Source organism: Clarias gariepinus, chromosome 20, assembly GCF_024256425.1.
Source record: "Clarias gariepinus isolate MV-2021 ecotype Netherlands chromosome 20, CGAR_prim_01v2, whole genome shotgun sequence".
NCBI lineage: Eukaryota > Metazoa > Chordata > Actinopteri > Siluriformes > Clariidae > Clarias > Clarias gariepinus.
In genome coordinates, this window is record NC_071119.1 from 15375330 (window position 1) to 15393673 (window position 18344).

Here is an 18344-nt window from a genome sequence, read left to right on the forward strand (position 1 = left end):
TGCAGCAGTTCCATATAACCGGTGTTAAGCTCCGCGGCTTCCTACTCTTAGTTCCTGGTTTGTGTGGCTGTTGGTGTGGGCAACCTGGATTAGTAAATAAAGGCAGCTTTTTAAAAGTCCTTTGGGTCCCATGTGTTGACACAGCTGACGCAAATAAAATCAAGAAATAACAATGTATAAATGCACGTAAAAAAAAATAATTTGCGCGCATTTTGATTGGGCGTTTTGACAATCTTGCCTAAGGAACATTCATAACTTTTCATTTCTTTCTTGTGCGTTTGACTTACATGCAGTTCCTCTATATTATGACTATATATTTCCCTCCTTGCTTTTGACCTTGATTAACATTAACATTTAGCCGACCAGAAAGTGTAACTTTCAACAGCATTTAGCTAAATCTGCTCTGGTTGCTAATTCGCTGTGTGTATTTGCTAGTTCTGCTAGGTTTTTGAGGCCCACTGTACTGTGTTATTTTGCTTGGCCCTTTTCTCTATGAGGCATTTTTGGCGTTAGAAACTTTGCAAATAGTCCTGGCTTGAGCATGAGACGGATATTCTGACAAACTGCCACTTTTTTGACGTCTGGTTTCACGCCAGTAGCTTGCGTGCTTTGTTTTTATTGTTTCTGTTTGGGTATTTGCCAGATTTTAATAAATTAGCTTATTACATTTTTAGGGCAGACATTGTCTGATGATTATCAGAAAAAAACAGGGGACACTTTATGGGGTATTGTGATGCATGTTGTTGAGTTAATTTTCATTGTGGATTTTTATTTATTTATTAATTTTCTCCCAGATTTTCTTACAACTCTAGACAAACTTTCCTCCTTTAGGACAGGATACTTTGCTGTCTGACAATTTTCAGAATGGCAGTACTGGTGTAAATCTTTGATCCATTATATTGGAAATGCGATAATGCAGACAATTGATCCAGTATCTTTTTTTGGAATGTTTGTGGGTAAACTCTTATTCGTTCTGTTCTGTTTTATTTGTAAGATCAGTCAAGGTGCTTACCCAGAATATTTTTATTTAATTTCCTACATGTTTAAACAGCATAAATTTTTTATGCCTTGTTTATAAAGAAAATCAGTTTTATGTGTGAATTCTCTAAAACATACAGTGAGAATACGCCATGGTGTAATTAACTAGTGTCTCGTTCTCTTTTCTCTGCACAGGTGTTCAGAAGATCTTGGATTTACTTGAGACAAGATTTTTAGAGGACCTAAGTCAGTTAAAAGGTAATTGTAAAAAAAAAAAAAAAAAAGTAATGGCCATGCTGTGACTTGATTGACAAAAAGTTAATGTTTGTTTTTGGGCAGCAACTAACGATTATTTTGTTAATCGATTAGTTGGACGATTATTATTTTTCTTCTATTAATTGGATAAAACCTAAACGCTGCTTTAATTTGATGTTTTGCTTATAACTATATAAAACCATAAATCAGGGTAGTATTTATGCATAAAAGTAAACTTAAAAAAAAAGCAAAAGCCACATATATAGTTTAATGATCTTTTAATTTAAAATTTTTTTTTTTATATATTTTTGGGTTTTTTCCAATTTTCTTCCTGATTTAGTCGTGGCCAATTCCTCCCCGTCACTGGGGGGCTCCCACATTAAGGCTACTACTACCATTCAGCCGGGAGGGCGAAGACTATCACGTTGTTTCCTCCGAACCGCGTGACGTCAGCCGACCGCATCTTTTCGAACTGCTCGCTCACGCACCGTTAGGGGCGGAGTAACGCACTCGGAGGAAAGCGCTAGCCGCTCCTTCCGCGTGCACGAGCTCACAGACGCCCCTGATTGGCTGTAGAGCCGTGATTAATGTGAGAGCGCAAGTACCTCTCATCCCGCCCCCCTGAGAGAGCTCGGCCAATCAGCTCTCTGTGCCTCCGGCTGTAAGAGGAAAACAGCATCACTCGGGGTTCGAACCAGCGATCTCCGGATGATAGGCCGAGCACTTTACCACTCGGAGTCACTAATGATCTTTAATTTTGACATTTAAAGCAAATTTTATGTAAATCAACATTTTTGTTTTTAACAATAATTGCAGATGGCAAGTGGACAGTGTGTGTTTTATAAATATTTATTTATTTATTTATTTATATATAACTAATATTTTATATATACATATATATATAAACACACAAGTGGACAGTGTGTGTTTTATATTTATATATATATATATATATATATATATATATATATATATATATATATATATATATATATATACACACACATACAGTGGAACCTCGGATAACGAGTAACGCGGTTTACGAGTGTTCCGCAAGACAAGCAACAATTTTTTTTATAATTTTTGACTGGAAAAACGAGCATTGTCTTAGTTTACGAGCACCGAGTATCATGTTTCACGCATACGCTTCTTGTTTTGACACCGAGCATCACGTCATCACAAGTGAGCCAACGGTTTTTCTCTCTTGCAGCGGAATTGTAGGTAATCGTCTCTCCTGCTGGGTGAATACACACACACACACACACACACAGTTTTACTTACAGCAGTGATCCTGTTAGTATGCGCTCACTGTGACTAGGACTGTTCCTTGCTAATTCTTTAATTTTTAAAGGAATTGTTTAAAAACGGTCTATCCGTTAGTGTGTTTGTGTGTGTGTGTGCACGCACATTTTACACACACCCACCCACCCTGCGTGCACAAACGAAAAATCTATCTGTCGGGATTTATTTTTAAATTTTTTAAGGTAAAGTACAGGTTAATTTGTTTTATTTTTACTTTATATTTTGTATTAATTATATTTATATATTTATTTTTTTGGACTGTAGAACGAATAATGTAAGTTTCCATTATTTCCTATGGGAAAATTAAATTTGGTTTACGAGTGTTTTAGAATACGAGCCTGCTTTCGGAACGAATTAAGCTCGTAATCTAAAGTTCCACTGTAAATAAAAAAAAAATATGAACTGACATTCAGTTGTTTAGATATAAACAGCTAAAATAATGTAATTCCGTATAATAAAATGATATTTGCATAACTAAAACCACAGTAAATTACGTTTGAAGACACATTTGCTAGTTAACAAGTTAACTTTGTAGTGGACTATAAAAAAACTGTAGGAATGCAAAAAGCTAATGCTTACAAATGTACTGTTACTTGCATTCGCTAAAAAACACAACAATCACTAAATGTAATATTCTACTGTTATTCTCACTGTGTAATTTAAGATAATCTAAAATAGCGGCATTAAATTAATCACTATTGCTCATGAGGTGATTGCGCAATGTTATGCTAGCGAGTAGCGCGTGAACAGCTCTAGCGCGACTGTCCTGAAGTAAGCGAACAGTTTAAACAAAAGCACTTAAGCTATACAACTTTTACACGATGAAAAGATACAGTTTTACTGCCCCTGCTGACGTTTCGCCATCCGTAACACCAACATGTTTTCCTTTTAAGTGTTCGTGCATGACTGTGATACTGCCATGACATGAAAGCTCGGTCTTGCATAGCGTGCTTCTTAGAGGTGTTTAATGTAAATTGCTATCAAACCTTGGAAGACTCTGGGCGCACGCTTTTTCCTGCAGATGCTCCTGTAACATCCATCGCGCAAGCAGGTGTCTATCTTTGTGTATTTGTGCATCTTGTGGTCGCGCTCCTCATTGACGTGAGCAGCCCAACTAATCGATAACGGCATTTGTTGACAAGGAATTTCATTATCGATAATTATCGATTTTATTGATTAGTTGTTGCAGCCCTAGTTTGTTTACAGGTTTTTTTTATCAACTTTATGGACTTGCATCATTTCATTGCTTCACTTCCCTAATGTACCCATCTAGACCCACCAGACCACATTTTTTTTTCCCCATTGCTCCAAAGTTTAATCTTTTTGCTCCCTATCACAGTAAAGTCTTTTTTTCTGATTATTCTCACCAAGAATTGGTTTCCTTATAGACACACAGCTGTTTAGTCCCAATCCTGTGAGTTCTCATCACATTGCACAAGTATGGAAATGCATTACTATTACAATCAGCTATTACCAAAGCTCTGTTTTTTTTTTTTTTTTTAAATCATGAAACTTTACAAGTGATCTCCATTCATGATTTACTTTCAGTCCACATTTCTTCCACTAAGTTGACGGTTCAGCACTATCCTTCCAGGTTTTAATAATGTTTTAAAAGGTTCTTAACCATTAAATCTACATGGTTGTTTTCTTTGCTTGACGTAACTTTCTGAAAAGGCCCCCCCCCCCCCTTTATTATTATTATTATAATTTTTATAAACACGTTGCTGTCCATCTTTCCACTTAACCATATGGGTGAAGCTTCTATTAATCAAACTGGGTGAATAACAAGTTAATTAGGAAATGGCCCGATATTTGTTGTCTGTTTATTTTGTTTGATATTGGCTAGTCGTTTATGTTTTGGTGTGATGTTAGGTTGCTACCAGCATAGTGGGCATCCCTGTTACAGATAAGATGCGATCGATGGTGCTCTGTACTATGGTCTATGCCATGTTAATACTACGTCTGATCTGGGCGTGGATTGATTGCACCAGGACTTCTGTTCTGCAAGGTTGTTAATTAGCTGATTTGTTTAAATCAGGTGTGAGAGCTGAAGAAGCACTAAAATTTGCAGGGCATTATGTCCTCCAGGCCCAGGGTATAGGACCTGTGCATAAGTAGGCCGAGTTTAAATTGAACTTCATTATTAAATTTCCCCCAAGAAAACTATACACCTGGATGCAGCTTCCTGCCAGACAGAGCTCAGTCACAGAATTTTATACTTCATTAGGGTCTTAAACTGCAGCAGGTTTGAGGTGGAATAAAAGTTAAAAAGGTTGATTTACCTAGAAACGCATGTTCATCTATCTCTAGCGAGTGTGGGTAATAATGACTTATTTCTATATAGCGTTTTATATAAGATTTTTAACTATTTTATTTTGACTATTAAAGACTGACTTTTTTTATTTACCGATTATCTGATTATACTTCTGATGCTTCTGAGCAAATCCTATTTAATAATGTTTTTCATGTTTCTTCATATTATGTTCATCACATTAATGTTAAACACTGTCACTTGTGACTGACCGTAACAGTGACCTGTAATTACCCACAGATTAATAATATTCACATCTGTGGTATTCCCAAAAAAGATTAAAGTACTCCAGATTCCTGCTAATGTGTTAAACTATAAATAAATATGCATGTTTGATTACAGAGGGAGATAAAAATGAAGCCTTATACGTTTGAAAACTGCATTCATGAGCATCTTTTCCATTCTGGCTCATTTTGAAAAAGAAAAAAAAAAAAAGAAATTTTACACTTTTTCTTTGCAAATTGTTGAGCATTTACTCATCTCTTTCAAACTTGCATAACATGAAAAGGGCGTGAATTATTTAGCCAGGCTGTATCTGTTTCCTCATTAGCTAATCACTTTGCACAGTAAGCGCTTGGCTATTGTAGATTAATACTAATCATGAAATCATGAATGTGGCATTTTAACTGGCATAATGTGTTTTAATTTTGGATTGCTTTTGCATTTGTTGCAGCATACTTCACAAATAATCGGTTGCGTTTTGCAAAACGTGCTTACGTTTTTATATTTAGACTTCGCAACAGGAACTTCGCTTTGTCATTGACACACTATTTAAAGCTGAATGGTATTTCTGCTTTGTGCACAACCATCAACCTATATATAAAAGAACACATTTACAATTAATGATTAGACCACTAGTAATGACCACATTTGTGTGTCATTTTTAGAGAAAGAACAGTTTTAGTTGTATTGTCATGGCTGCATGGTCACTGGATAAACCTCAGGCCTTGTTTTAATTAGAGCTGATGTCAATCGAGAGCATAGACATTAAATTGTGAGAGTTGTGGATTTGCTTCTTGTTGGGTTTTAGTTTTTAGATCAGGATAACCATTTATTATTATTATTATTATTATTTTAAGTCATATGTTTGCTTTGAAGATGAGCACATTGTTTCTAATTTTGTTTCTCAGGGTTATGATGAGATCATGAAGTGTGTACAGTACCATTTCCATTCCTAGCATCCATAATTTTTCTTTTTTCACTTTTCCTTTTGGATCCACAGATTATAAGCCTGCAAGTGTGTCAGATTGGTCATTTGATGAAAATTGTCTTTTCTGCTGCTTAAGACGAGAGAAAGTGAAGGTAGTTTCTTTTTGTTTCTTTGTTTCTTCATTTCATTATTAAGCTGTTCAGTTATTATGGGGCAGCTTATTTTCATTACAAACTAAATAACTGGGTTATGATTGTTTTATTCTCACTTATTAAACCACAAGTCTTTTTTTTTTTTTTTTTTTTTCCCCCCCTTGTCTTGAAAGACCTAAAGCTGTGGCTTATAACAAGATGAGATGGGGAAATGATGGAACCACCGGTCTGTCGAAGTTGCATATTGACTAGTTTTGTGTCCTTTTTTTTTTTTTTTTTTTAACCAACAGGAACATGTAATTGCACTCAATGACAAATTTGTGGAAAGTGGAGGCAAACCTTTACTTGGCAAGGATCACTGTAATATCAGCATACTTGAGTGGCAGGTAGAAGAATTCCTCAATGCGGTCTTGCACAGGAAAGGTATGTGGCACATTAGTTCCCTGTCAGGTGTATTATAATTATATGTATGTTTGTAATGCATCACGGGAGGCATTTTATTTTAATGTAAATGTGTTTTGAACATCTGAAAGAGAAATGTACCTTGTGTTTAGGTATTTGACTGTTAAAAGTGCAGGCTTAAATAAATTCTTACATCGAACATCTCAGTGGGTGCAAACTCTCCCAGACTTAGCTAAATAGAAGAAAAAAAACCTGGTCTTTTGGTTCACTCTTCAGTTGTTTCGATTGTCTAGTCAAGTAGGCTTTTATTGTTATTTCAACCTTCTACAGTTTGTACACAATGACACGAAACAAGGTTCCTCTAGTACAAAGGTTTTACATGCAACATAAATTAACAACTACCTAGCTAACTAAGAAATCTAATAAGCTGACTAGTCGAGACAAGACAGATGCATAATTTTCTATTCATAAAGCACACATGCAAATTTGCAAACAAGAGCAACAAAGTAATAACACAATGTGCAAGTCTGTGCAAATGAAATATAAAAACAGATCATCCAACAATTGTGGAAATCCTAACCAAGTTGTTAGTCTTAGACGGCAATAATTTTAACATGGTTTTCTGTTGCATACCTGGGCACTCAGGAATTCCTGGTAATGAGAAAGCAGACAAAACTGCCAAAGAAGCATTATCCAAAAAACAATCAAATGCTTTATACCCTTCACAGATTTAAAACCAAGTGTGTGTGAATACATCAAAAATAAAGGGCAATCAGAATGGGATCAACGCTTAAATAATAAACTAAATATTAAATCCCGATGTTGGGTAAAGACGTACATTTCCTTTTAAAAATCGTTGGGATGAAGTGACTTATACAAGATGCAGGATAGGACACTCAGAAGCTACACCCACATTTTTAATGAATAGAGCCATAAAATCTGGCCTGGCATTGCTGTTTGTAGCTAACAGGATTGTGGTGTTCTGCTCTTGTAGTTCACCTCAAGGTTTGATGCATTGGATGCTTTATTTGCTCCTCACGGTTGTCAAAGTTGCTTATGGGTTGCTAACTTTTTTGATAGCTTAAGGGGATGTTCCTATTGAAGTGAATGATGAGCATCTATATTTTCCATGGTTCTGTGCCATGAAAAAGAAAATGTTCCTATTGTTTTTTTTTTTTCCCTCCCCACAGAATACACACCAAGGATCCCGGATCCTCACATCCCTGTGGTGGCTTGCAATACCATGCAACAAATGATCAATCGCTTAGCAGCGCATTATACCTCAAATATCAACTCTCAGGATTCACCTCAGCACAATGGCACGGATCAGAGTCCGCTGAAAACTCACTTTAGCACATCACCTAGCGTTGTTGCATCACCCACAGCTGCTGCCTCTACTCAGAATCCTGTCCTCAGTAAGCTCCTCATGGAAGACCAAGATGCACCTCTGGACCTTTCATTCAAGAAGGTCCAGCCAGAAGCCAAAGATCAAGGTATGATGATTTTGCTGTAACAATCAGTATAGAGGTGCCAGTGTGAGTGGTTTCATCATTTAGGGTAAGGTGAATAAAACGCATCCGGAGGAGCAATCACACCATGATCACTTTGTATCATGTCTTCATCTAGGCAAACTTTAACTTGTTATTTAACCCAGGCTTTCTCAGACAATAAAAACACATCTTTGTGCTCAACCTTTTTTAGATTTGGCACCCCTGCAGTAAACGCAGATGGTTGGGTTAAAGGTCTTTTGTCCTTGTAATATTGTCTCATTGACATGTGTAACTTTTCAGATTGTGTTCTTGATCTTTCAATTAAGAAGAACCGTAATCCAGATAGCATGCTCATCAGAAGCCCTGTGAATTTGACGACGCCCATTTTGAGGAGGTTAGTACACACACGCGCGCACACACGCGCACACACACACAATCTAGAGTGTTTAGTAGGACCAGAGGTGGGACAAAGTCATTGTTTGGCAAGTCACAAGTAAGTCTCAATTCATTGCCCTCAAGTCCCGAGTCAAGTCCCGAGTCAAGACAGGCAAGTCCCGAGTCAAAGCCAACAAGTCTCAGATCAAGTCTAAAGTCCTACGGTTTGACTTTCGAGTCTTTTCAAGTCTTTTTAGCAGAAAAATAAAATGTATACAGATTATGTATGGTTGTAAGATCTGTATTTATTAAACAAACCTTTTTTTATGAAAGAACATTGCTCAGATACATAAAAATACAAATGTTAGTAAATGCTAGTAGCAAAGCACATATTCTCAATGAAGTAGGCTACTTCATACAAACAATAACATTGTTTTCTCCACATAACATTAAAGAACTTTGCTCCCTACATTGTGTAATACACTCACGGAGGCTACCTCATACAAACAATCCGGTGCTGTGTCGAAGTTGGTTTTAGCCCCACCCCCGTGAAAAGGGAACGCGCATTTAGGAGAAGGCTCGCCCGCGAAGGGTTATGTGTGGACCACTGAGATTCTACAGAGCGCGGTAAAGAATAAAAAGGACAGTTAGTGTCCCTGACAAACTCTAGCCAACAGGATGTGTTTCCCTTGTTATCTTGGACATATTTAGAATGATGAACCTCGGCTGAGTCACTTGTAGGCTGTAAACATGTCAGTATTTTGTCTGATATTTCATATCAAATACGCCTTTTCAGCAAAACCATAATGCCAAAATAGAGACCCGTCAGATACAGTCTCAAGACATTAATAATAATAGTAGTAATAATAATTATTATATTATAATTAAATATTATATATTATAATATTAATAATAAGTATTATTATAAATAAATATTATATAATAATAATAATTATTATTATTATTATTATTATGCGAGATAATTAGCATTTTATCCGTGTGATGTCAATTCACTAGGTCACATTATTTGAATAAACCCAAACTGCATATGAAAAAAATCATTGTGATTAAATATAAACAATACAACGCATGTACTGACAAGTTTACAGCCTACAAGTTGACTCAGCCGAGGTTCATCATTCTAAATATGTCCAAGATAACAAGGGAAACACATCCTGATGGCTAGAGTTCGTCAGGGTATTAAAAAACGCTAACAATTTCCTTTTTGGCCTTTACTGCGTTCTGTAGAAGCTCAGTGGTCCGCGCATATAGACAATTTTTTATAGCAAAAACGAAGCTACCTTCGGTATCATTTTGCGAACTGCACGTTGTTGTCACGTGTTGGACGCTGTCGAATCAAAAGAATCTACGGTACTTTCATTGGATGTCGTGCCGAATGCGCTCTGTCACACACACGCGCACAGACACATAAACAGAGATAGAGCGGACCGTGTTAACATACTTTTTATCTTTGGGCTTTTTATGGGAAGTAGCAAGTCTTTACAAGTCAATAGGCGCAAGTCCAAGTGAAAGTCCGAGTTATTTATGTTAAAGTCCAAGTCGAGTTGCAAGTCTTTTTATATTTTGTCGAGTCTAAAGTCATCAAATTCATGACTTGAGTCTGACTCGAGTCCAAGTCACATGACTTGAGTCCACACCTCTGAGTAGGACGATAATGAATTTATGTACATCGTCTCATCTGATAAAGCATACTGTCGTAAAATACTTGCATCTTTTCTTCACTTAAGGGTAGCTTCTTTAAATCATTGTAAAATCTGGACTGGAAGGATGGGGTTTAAAAACCTGCCTCCCCTACACACAATTATGCTAAGCATGATAAAAGTTATGTGTAATGATGTGTCTTGTTGCAAAAATATGCCAGTGTGCATCCTGGAAAAGTGATTTTTACATCCTGGGAACTTTCGAAAATTTGTATTTGTATTCTTGCGCACACATTATCCCATTGGAAATAATGTAAAGATAAGATAATCCAGCCTAGCCACCCAAAAATATTCCCAGTTTCCAACACTATAATCATATTTTGAAAATACATGTTAATGTATTGTATGAAATAAGTAGACCTTAAACCTTGCTTAACCTTAAGTTATGATTCCTTCTGGCACAGGCTGCTTTTAGCATGATTTTCTATTTTTATTTCTACTAAGAGTGGCTTTGTTTGCTACTGTTCTTGCTAACTTTCCCAGCGATCTATGTTTTAATCAAATTGTGCACAAAATGCCAAAATAAACCCCTCACAAAAAATCATATTTGTAAACTTTCTTTGCTTGGCTTTTTTACTGAGACAAACAAGTTTTGTTTCCCAGTAAAAATGTACAGTTAGTTTTTTTTATGAAACTCAATGTAAACGCACATCTGTATTAACAGATAAAGTAGCTTATTAGTATGATACGTGGATAACTGTTCATAACATTACATCTTGATTTAACTTATGGTGCAAGTTAAAAATCAAGCAGATATTGAAGTACTGCAAAAATCTCATTAAATTCTGTCAAGCAGTCGTTTAAAGACATAGTCACAGTTTGACGCGTGCACAGTACGCTGTTTTAACAGAGAGAGACACACACAGTTTTGAGTCCTCCACTGCATGAAATGTAAAGAGAACATTGAGAAAGCAAGTCCTGGCCAAGTATACAGACCTTGATTTTATTTATGTAGATTTCTTCTAATTTATGATGCACAATATTTTGTAGTTAATTTTTTCTTGTTCCATTTGAGTTCTTTTAAATTCATACTTTACATGTTAGAGTTCTCTTTTTAATCAGTAATTGTGTAGTATCTCTATCTATCTATATATCTGTATTTTTTTTTTTTACTTTTTTAAAATTATTTTTATAAGAAAGTATTTGTGTTTTGTCTCTTCTTTTAGGCAAGCTTCAGATTCAGGTTTGGCTAAAGCAAAGGATCATCATTCATCATCCACATTAGGACAGTTCATGGCTAAGCTATGTTCGCATCACCAGCGACAGATTGTTGACGCGTTTGGATTCTTGCAAACTGAAGTGAAGGCCGTGACATCCGCCAGTGACGTGCAACTGTCCTCCCCAGCAGTCACAGAAAAACCAACAGGCTCAGACTGCACCGAAGAAGTGTTTGAGATCCAAGGTACTGGAGAAATTTTGCCTGTAGGAAGAGACAAGAATGGGTGCCAAGAGTCGCCTGTTTCCAAAAATACCGAAGTTCCCCCTGAAGAACAGCTCATAAAAAACTATCAGCCATCGATTGCATTAATCAAGAACGTATCATCTTTAGATATTTCTCAGACAGATATGGAAGTTAATGATAATGACACTGTTGATTATGTTAATGTTAAAAGTAGGAGTACAAACATTGAGCCTAAGTGTCCAACGCTACTGATTGTGAAAAACAACCTTGGAAACCTGGAAGCGAAAAAGTTGTCCGAAGTGAACTCGATCATTCAAGTAGCTAATGATGGTACTTTAAAAGAGGGCTCGTGTGCTTCTGAGACACAGTCTCACACACATGGCAATGATCATATTAGTTTGCTGTCTACATGTTCTACAAGTCATGGAAACACTGACCCTAAATGCCTTCCAGTTCATAGCAGTGATACACATGTTAAACCATGCTCGGCTCAAAGGACTTCAAACATTTCATCGAATTCCTCAAGAACAGCTAAGAAAAGTAGCAAAGGCTCACACTCTCGACTCAATAAGTCAATAAGTAACAATGGAAATGATCCTGACAGTAAAAATGACATTGTCTATGTAGGGAAATATGAATCTGAACTTAAGCCTCAATCACAGAACCATGTGTTTCCAAAGAAAAATGCTAGAAAAAGCACAAGAGGACATTTGAATGTGGGGGATGGCTGTGAGGTAAAAACAGTTCGAACATTAGTACCCAAATCTGCCGCTAACGGTAGGGGGAATTATCCTGTTCCAATGCCAGAAATAACAACGTCGATCACCCCAAAGCAGGCTCTTGCCAGACCCGATGGCTTACCTGCTATGACTGTACCTTTTACCGGGGATTGTATGGAAACTGTGATGAACCAAAACCTATCTGATCAATCAGTGGTGACAGAATTGCCTGGAGATGTTGTTGAAATAACAAGTGAAGATTTGATTGTAGAGCCTAGTCAAACAGGTCAAACCTTTCCAAATGAAGAGTGTGATCAATATGTGCAGGATGACTCTAATTTTGGTGTACATGACGTCTTGGACAGCAGCGACGCAGCTCCTAATTCTACCATAGCAGAAGAAATAACTGAAGAAATAGAAGTTGCAGCAAAAAATATTGATTCTCCTGAATCAAATCTAATAGTAAGTGAGTTAGAAACAGAGGTTCAGGGTCAGAATGCAGGGACAGAAGTATTGTTAAGCACAGACTCATCAAACATAGATACTAATACATCTGGGGCAGAAGATATGAAAGTAGAAAGTGATTTAAAAGATGAAAATACTGCCAAGTGCGATTTCTTAGAGCAGATGAAATGCCCACAAAACCAGGTAATGACGTGTACGAATCACGGCACAGTGTTACAAAAGACTTGTGAAAGTGAAGCAAATGTCAAAGCATTGGATTCTATGAATCCCGATAAAGTGGAGTCCATCTCTGATCTAGTAGTTGAGGAACCTTTAAAAGAACAACTTGAAGAATGCAGGGAAGTTATATCTGAAAGTTTTGTTACAAAAAAAGGTTTTGCAAAACACACCCTCCCTTCAGATCGGTGTTTGCGAAGTGGAGCCTCCAAAGGTATATCTGAACAAACCACTGTCTCTAATATATCAGATCAGACAAAACATGATATCCATGAAGAAAACATTCCAGACTCTAAACAGTCATTGCTTTTGTCGAAATTAAAGCATACTGAGGAAAACATGCCTTGTCAGGATGGTCAGTGTAATTTAGTCACAGATTTTAATCCTGAGAAAGCACAACAGTCTCCATCGGTCAACCAGGTTGAATGTATAGATAAAGTGTGCACAAGACAAAAGCAGAAACGAATGATGTTGAAGGAAACCGAGTCTGACAAAGAGCAGAAGGTCCAAGAGCTCCCAAACCCAAATGTTGAGCTTAAAGGACAAGGGGGTTCAGTGAATGATGGTCCTGAGAATGAGATGAATACTCTTGAGAATGGTGAATCTTGTGGGAAAAACAGCCCTGGAAAATCCATAAAGGTATCTGAAAGAATGCCTCTTAGGAAAAGGAGTAGTCATACTGAGCATTCGGGTAACAATGACTCCAGTTTACCTAGCAAAAATTTTCCTCACACCCCTGAACGAATGCCATTGAGAATGAGGAATAACGTTGGTGTTAATCAACCTGCGGAAGGAGGTTCTTGCAAGTCCCCCAATGCAGGCCCTGTAGAGAAGCCTGGACGAATGCCTTTGAGAAATAGGAATAGTGGTTTGGCCGAGCAGACTGTTAACAAAGATTCCCCAAATCCGAACAGTTTAGACAGTATGACACGCATGCCTTTGCGAAGCAGAAACAGTAGTGCAGTCAGCCAACATGCCAATGAAGTTTCCACGGATGTGATTAAGGGTACATTAGGCACCATCACCGAACAACCCAGTGGTGAGAGTGTTACCTCTAAGAAATCTGCAAGCTCTGGACACATGCCTCTAAGAAGTGGAAGTGGTCTGACAGCAGAACAGTCATCCAGCTGTGGTTCATTTACTCCAGACACTGTAACTGTCGCAGAGAGCCCTGGACGCATGTCGTTGAGAAGGAGTAATACTTTAGATGCTGAAAAGCAGGATTGTTTACCAACACCACCCAAAAATAAAAAGCTTTCTCCAAAACTTCAGAAGATGTCTAGAACATCTGTACTGTCCATAGTTCATACGGGAGAACACAACATGAATGCTAGCATCAAGGCTGTTAAACATTTTAATGACCAAACAAAAGTATCTTCTGTACCAGATTTATTTATTCCACTAAACCCACCAACCACCAGTCCTTTAATCCCCAGTCCATGCAAGTTTTTGGAGGCTTTAAATGGGGAAGCAAACCAACATTTAATTTCAGATTTAAATAGCAAATTTGATAAGATGCAAAAAGGCTGGGTTCAAATGGACAAAGAGGGGCAGCCTGCACCGAAACCAAAGAACAAGGCAGACAGACTAAAGGAAATATGGAAAAGCAAACGGAGAATTAGGAAACCTAGGTCGTTGGAGCAGCACAAGTTTTCTCCTGTGCAAATGCTATTTATGAAGTCCTTTGACCTTCCTAATATCTGTCGCTGGTTCTTGCAGTCCACGGAAACACAATCTCTTGTTATTGTAAAACAAGTGAACACAAGGCTTCCTTCTGAGACGCAGTTGGGTTTTCAAACCTTACCTTCTGTGCCAGAGTCTTCGGATTGTGTATTCCCAAGTCTACAGGCTGAACGTTTAAAAAAGCACCTGAAAAAGTTTGCCATTGCATCCCCTGTGAAGAGCAACGCCAGGAATAAAAGGCTAATTGCTAAAGCGTTGGCCCAGGGGATCTGCAAGGGCAAGGAAAAACGAGAATCTAGAACTGCAACTCGGATCTCTTCAAAGCCACAGAGCTCTCCTGGTTTGACACAGACACAGTCTGTTGAGAGCCACAGCAAGGTTGCTGCAAGTGCAAAAAATCCAACAAGTGCAAAAAATCCAGCAAGTGCAAGAATTCTGCGGAAATATTCCAACATGCGTGAGAAAAAACAAGTCCAACAAGAAAAACTGTCCACAAGGAGCGGACAAAAATCAGCCATGGTCAAAGTGAACCAATTGCCTAAAAAAGCAAAACCATCTGCTGTGAAAAAGAAAATGCCAAAAGGTGCTGGTAGAGGGTTGGAGAAAAATGAAAAAGGTGGAATTTCTCCAAAGAGGGGGCTTACCAGAGTGTTTAAATCTAAGCGTTTATCTGCCTCCAAAACCACAAGTAAAGAAGTCATCCTGGTGAAAACTGTAAAGTCACCTCAAACAAAAACTGACAATAAGAAATCACCTCTTCATAAAGGTTCTGAAAGTTTATCGCCTCCGTCTCATATTATGGACATGAAACCTCTGTTATCAGAGGATCAGGTGCTCACAAGGTCTCAAAGAAAGATGGAAGCCACACTTGCACAAACAGGATCTCCAAAAACCTCAGCAAAAAGAGGCATGGAAAGCTCAGCTACGTTAGCGAAGCGTACAAGGACATCGAAGTGATGCTGAAAGCTAGTAATAGAATGAAGACTGCTCGTGCAGATGCGTAATGGTATTTTTACAAATGACGGGTGTTTGTTCCCGGAAGCAAGGTGGCTTGCACAGCTTTGTTATAAAAGGAGCATAACTAAAAGCAGTTCATCCCTGTCGTCTTTTGTGTAGCTCAATGACATCAGAGGTGTGCAGAAATTCTCCATAATGTCCAGCAGCAAATGGAAAATGTTCAATAGTACGCATTTTTATATTAGCATTAGTGATGTCACTTAGTCTTTATTCAAGTATTTAGTGTGTTGCACTTGACGGTCATTCTGTCCATTATACAATGTAGTGTGCCCTGGTTGCCTAGACGTTCACTACCAATTGACTGACTCCATTAACGCCAATTAACTTTAGCCATCACCATTTAGAGCAGGTTTTGTGTCATTGATAATGTGCCTTATTAAGTAACAGACTGTTTTCTTAAACCATGGAATCCTCCCTACTGCACATGTTCTTTTGTTTAAAGGTATCCTTATGCCCAAGGTATATCTATAAGCTCCGTTTCTACGTATTTCATCTTTTAAGCATTTAAACTCATTTCTGTATTTCTTATTTAGGTTTTCTGTATTTTAAGGATATTCACGGAGCATTAAACTTTGTAATTTTTTTGTTGGAAATACTTGATCATTCTGGAAATCTGTTTTGTTACTGTGATATGTCATATTTTGAGTTATACCTGTTACTTGTTGCCTTAATTGTGCTTGCTCCATTATCTCATTTCGTGCTGCTGATCAGCTAAATTAAAACTGTAAAATGGGGATGTCATAACATTACAGCTTAATATAACTCACTATAACTTATAAATCATCAGCTCAGTGGCTTGTCATAATGGAAATGCATTATTTTGTTTGCTCAGTCAACAGGCTTTGCTGTCTAACGAATATTTGTTTAGCTAATATTTGGAACCTTCATGCAGGTTTTTACTTTCGCTTTGTTGTTCTTCAAAAGACAGAAAAGTACAAATCATGTATCTGTTCATAAACTGTGTGCGCAGTAAATGATTGTGACTTTTTGGATTCCTGAACCCGTAATTGACCCGAGAGAAGAACAGGAAGATCCTTATGTGCAGAAGTGTTGACTTTTGTGTTTCTCTGAATTTGAAGTCTATGCATGCTAGGTGATGTGCCTCAGAGTATCTTCTTCAGATATTTCTTGAAAGGTTTACTCTTTCAATACAGATACTTTGACCAAAATGAAAATGTGACTAATAATTGAAGGCAGATGTCCAGTTATTACAGTTGTGAACAAACCGTTTGCTTTGAGTGCTGGAGTTGGACTGAATGTCATCTGGACAAACATGTGAAACTTTTAATTGTCTACCGTTTAAAGCTATTTAAAAAAAAAAAGCAAAAAAAAAAAAACTATGCTGCCTTTGGCAAATTTATTTACTCTAATTATGGGATTGAACATAATTTTGTATTTTGGGGAGGTAGTAGGTGGAGGTTGTTTGTCAGTTCAGTCTATTAATGTTATACCTTAGCACAATTTGTACTTGTTTTTTTCCTTTTAAGTAATATCTTGTAAATGCAAAGGTATACTGCTTTAGAGTTTTAATTGATATTTAATGTTACCATGGGTATCATTGATGACGTTTGATTTACCCACCAAATACCAGACTTGAACATTTTACTTTACTATTGATATTTATAGTTGTTTTTTTTTTTTTTTTTGCTTTGTATATTTGAAAAGAGAGCACAGGTGTATTTGTGTAATGTTGAGTTCCTGCTAAAACTGGTATAAATTGTTTGAATTCAACCGTCTCCTTGTTTAATTTTCTGTACCCACAGTGTTGAATACAAAGCCATTACAAGAACACCACAACATTAATTTGTTGGTCATTTAATCGTGTCTGACTCTTAGTCCCCCATCTTCTTGGACCCCTTATTTAATTGACTCAATTGACTATCAAGCCAGTGTGCTTTTGGGATGGCCTATTCTGTGAATTCCACTGACCATTCCCAACGTGATTTTCATTTTTTTTCAGTGGTGGATTGGTTCACATAACATGTTCAAATAGCTGTATAAATATAAATAACTGTTGTCTGGAGAATTTAGCTTTCACTGACATGTCTAATTAGAGTTGATTTTTGACTTGCACGTTGATCTTTGTCATCCAGGGAATTCGTAGCAGCCTTCTCCAACGGCAGAGTTCAAACACATCTAATTTGGCTTATGTCAGGTTTTTTTTGCTGTCGAAGCTTTCGCAACCATATGACAGTGGGAAACATGATAGCCTGGATGGCGAAGCTGATGTCTTTGCTTTTCCATATCTTGCCCATACTTTGAAATTACATTGGGCTGTGCCTCAGTGCAACTCTCACAAAACATTAAAATTGATAATCTATTACATAACAGCAAACTTTTGGTATGATCGTGGGTAGCACTGGTGCATTTGTGCCTGTGTGGAGCGAAGGATAGCCTGTTGGCTACGATCCTGCAGAAAAGGCAATGCAGCACAACTTGCTGTAAAACTGGCTCCAATAGGAAGGCACCAGAACACCTGGTGCAATACAGCCAGTACCGGGCCTGTCAAGCAAAGAGCCCAAGCTGGCCGACCCAGCCTCCAAACCCCCCAGATCCTAGTCCAATCAGACAAGTCCGATCAATGGAAGCCCCAGCTGCAACCCACAGCACCCGAAGAAACTGGTGCCAGCGACCACAGCATCACACATTGCATTGTTATGGCTGATGTGTACGTATACCAAATCCACTTTATTAAGAACACCAGAA

At 37.6% G+C, this 18344-nt stretch overlaps 1 protein-coding gene across 4 annotated transcripts in view; it reads left to right on the top strand.

The window, feature by feature from the left end:
• wu:fc17b08 (uncharacterized) overlaps nucleotides 1-17369 on the top strand; it is a 31478-nt gene extending 14109 nt beyond the window's left edge. For 2 of the 4 annotated variants that reach the window (XM_053479953.1, XM_053479955.1), the window contains exons 2-5: nucleotides 1174-1236; nucleotides 7741-8043; nucleotides 8341-8434; nucleotides 11303-17369. In XM_053479953.1, coding sequence (XP_053335928.1) covers nucleotides 1174-1236; nucleotides 7741-8043; nucleotides 8341-8434; nucleotides 11303-15578 — 4736 coding nt within the window. In that variant the 3' untranslated portion in view covers nucleotides 15579-17369. Of the gene's footprint in view, nucleotides 1-1173; nucleotides 1237-6068; nucleotides 6149-6438; nucleotides 6572-7740; nucleotides 8044-8340; nucleotides 8435-11302 lie in introns of all 4 variants that reach the window. The other 2 variants (XM_053479952.1, XM_053479954.1) reach the window with 2 other exon arrangements.
• The last annotated feature ends 975 nt before the right edge of the window (nucleotides 17370-18344 follow it).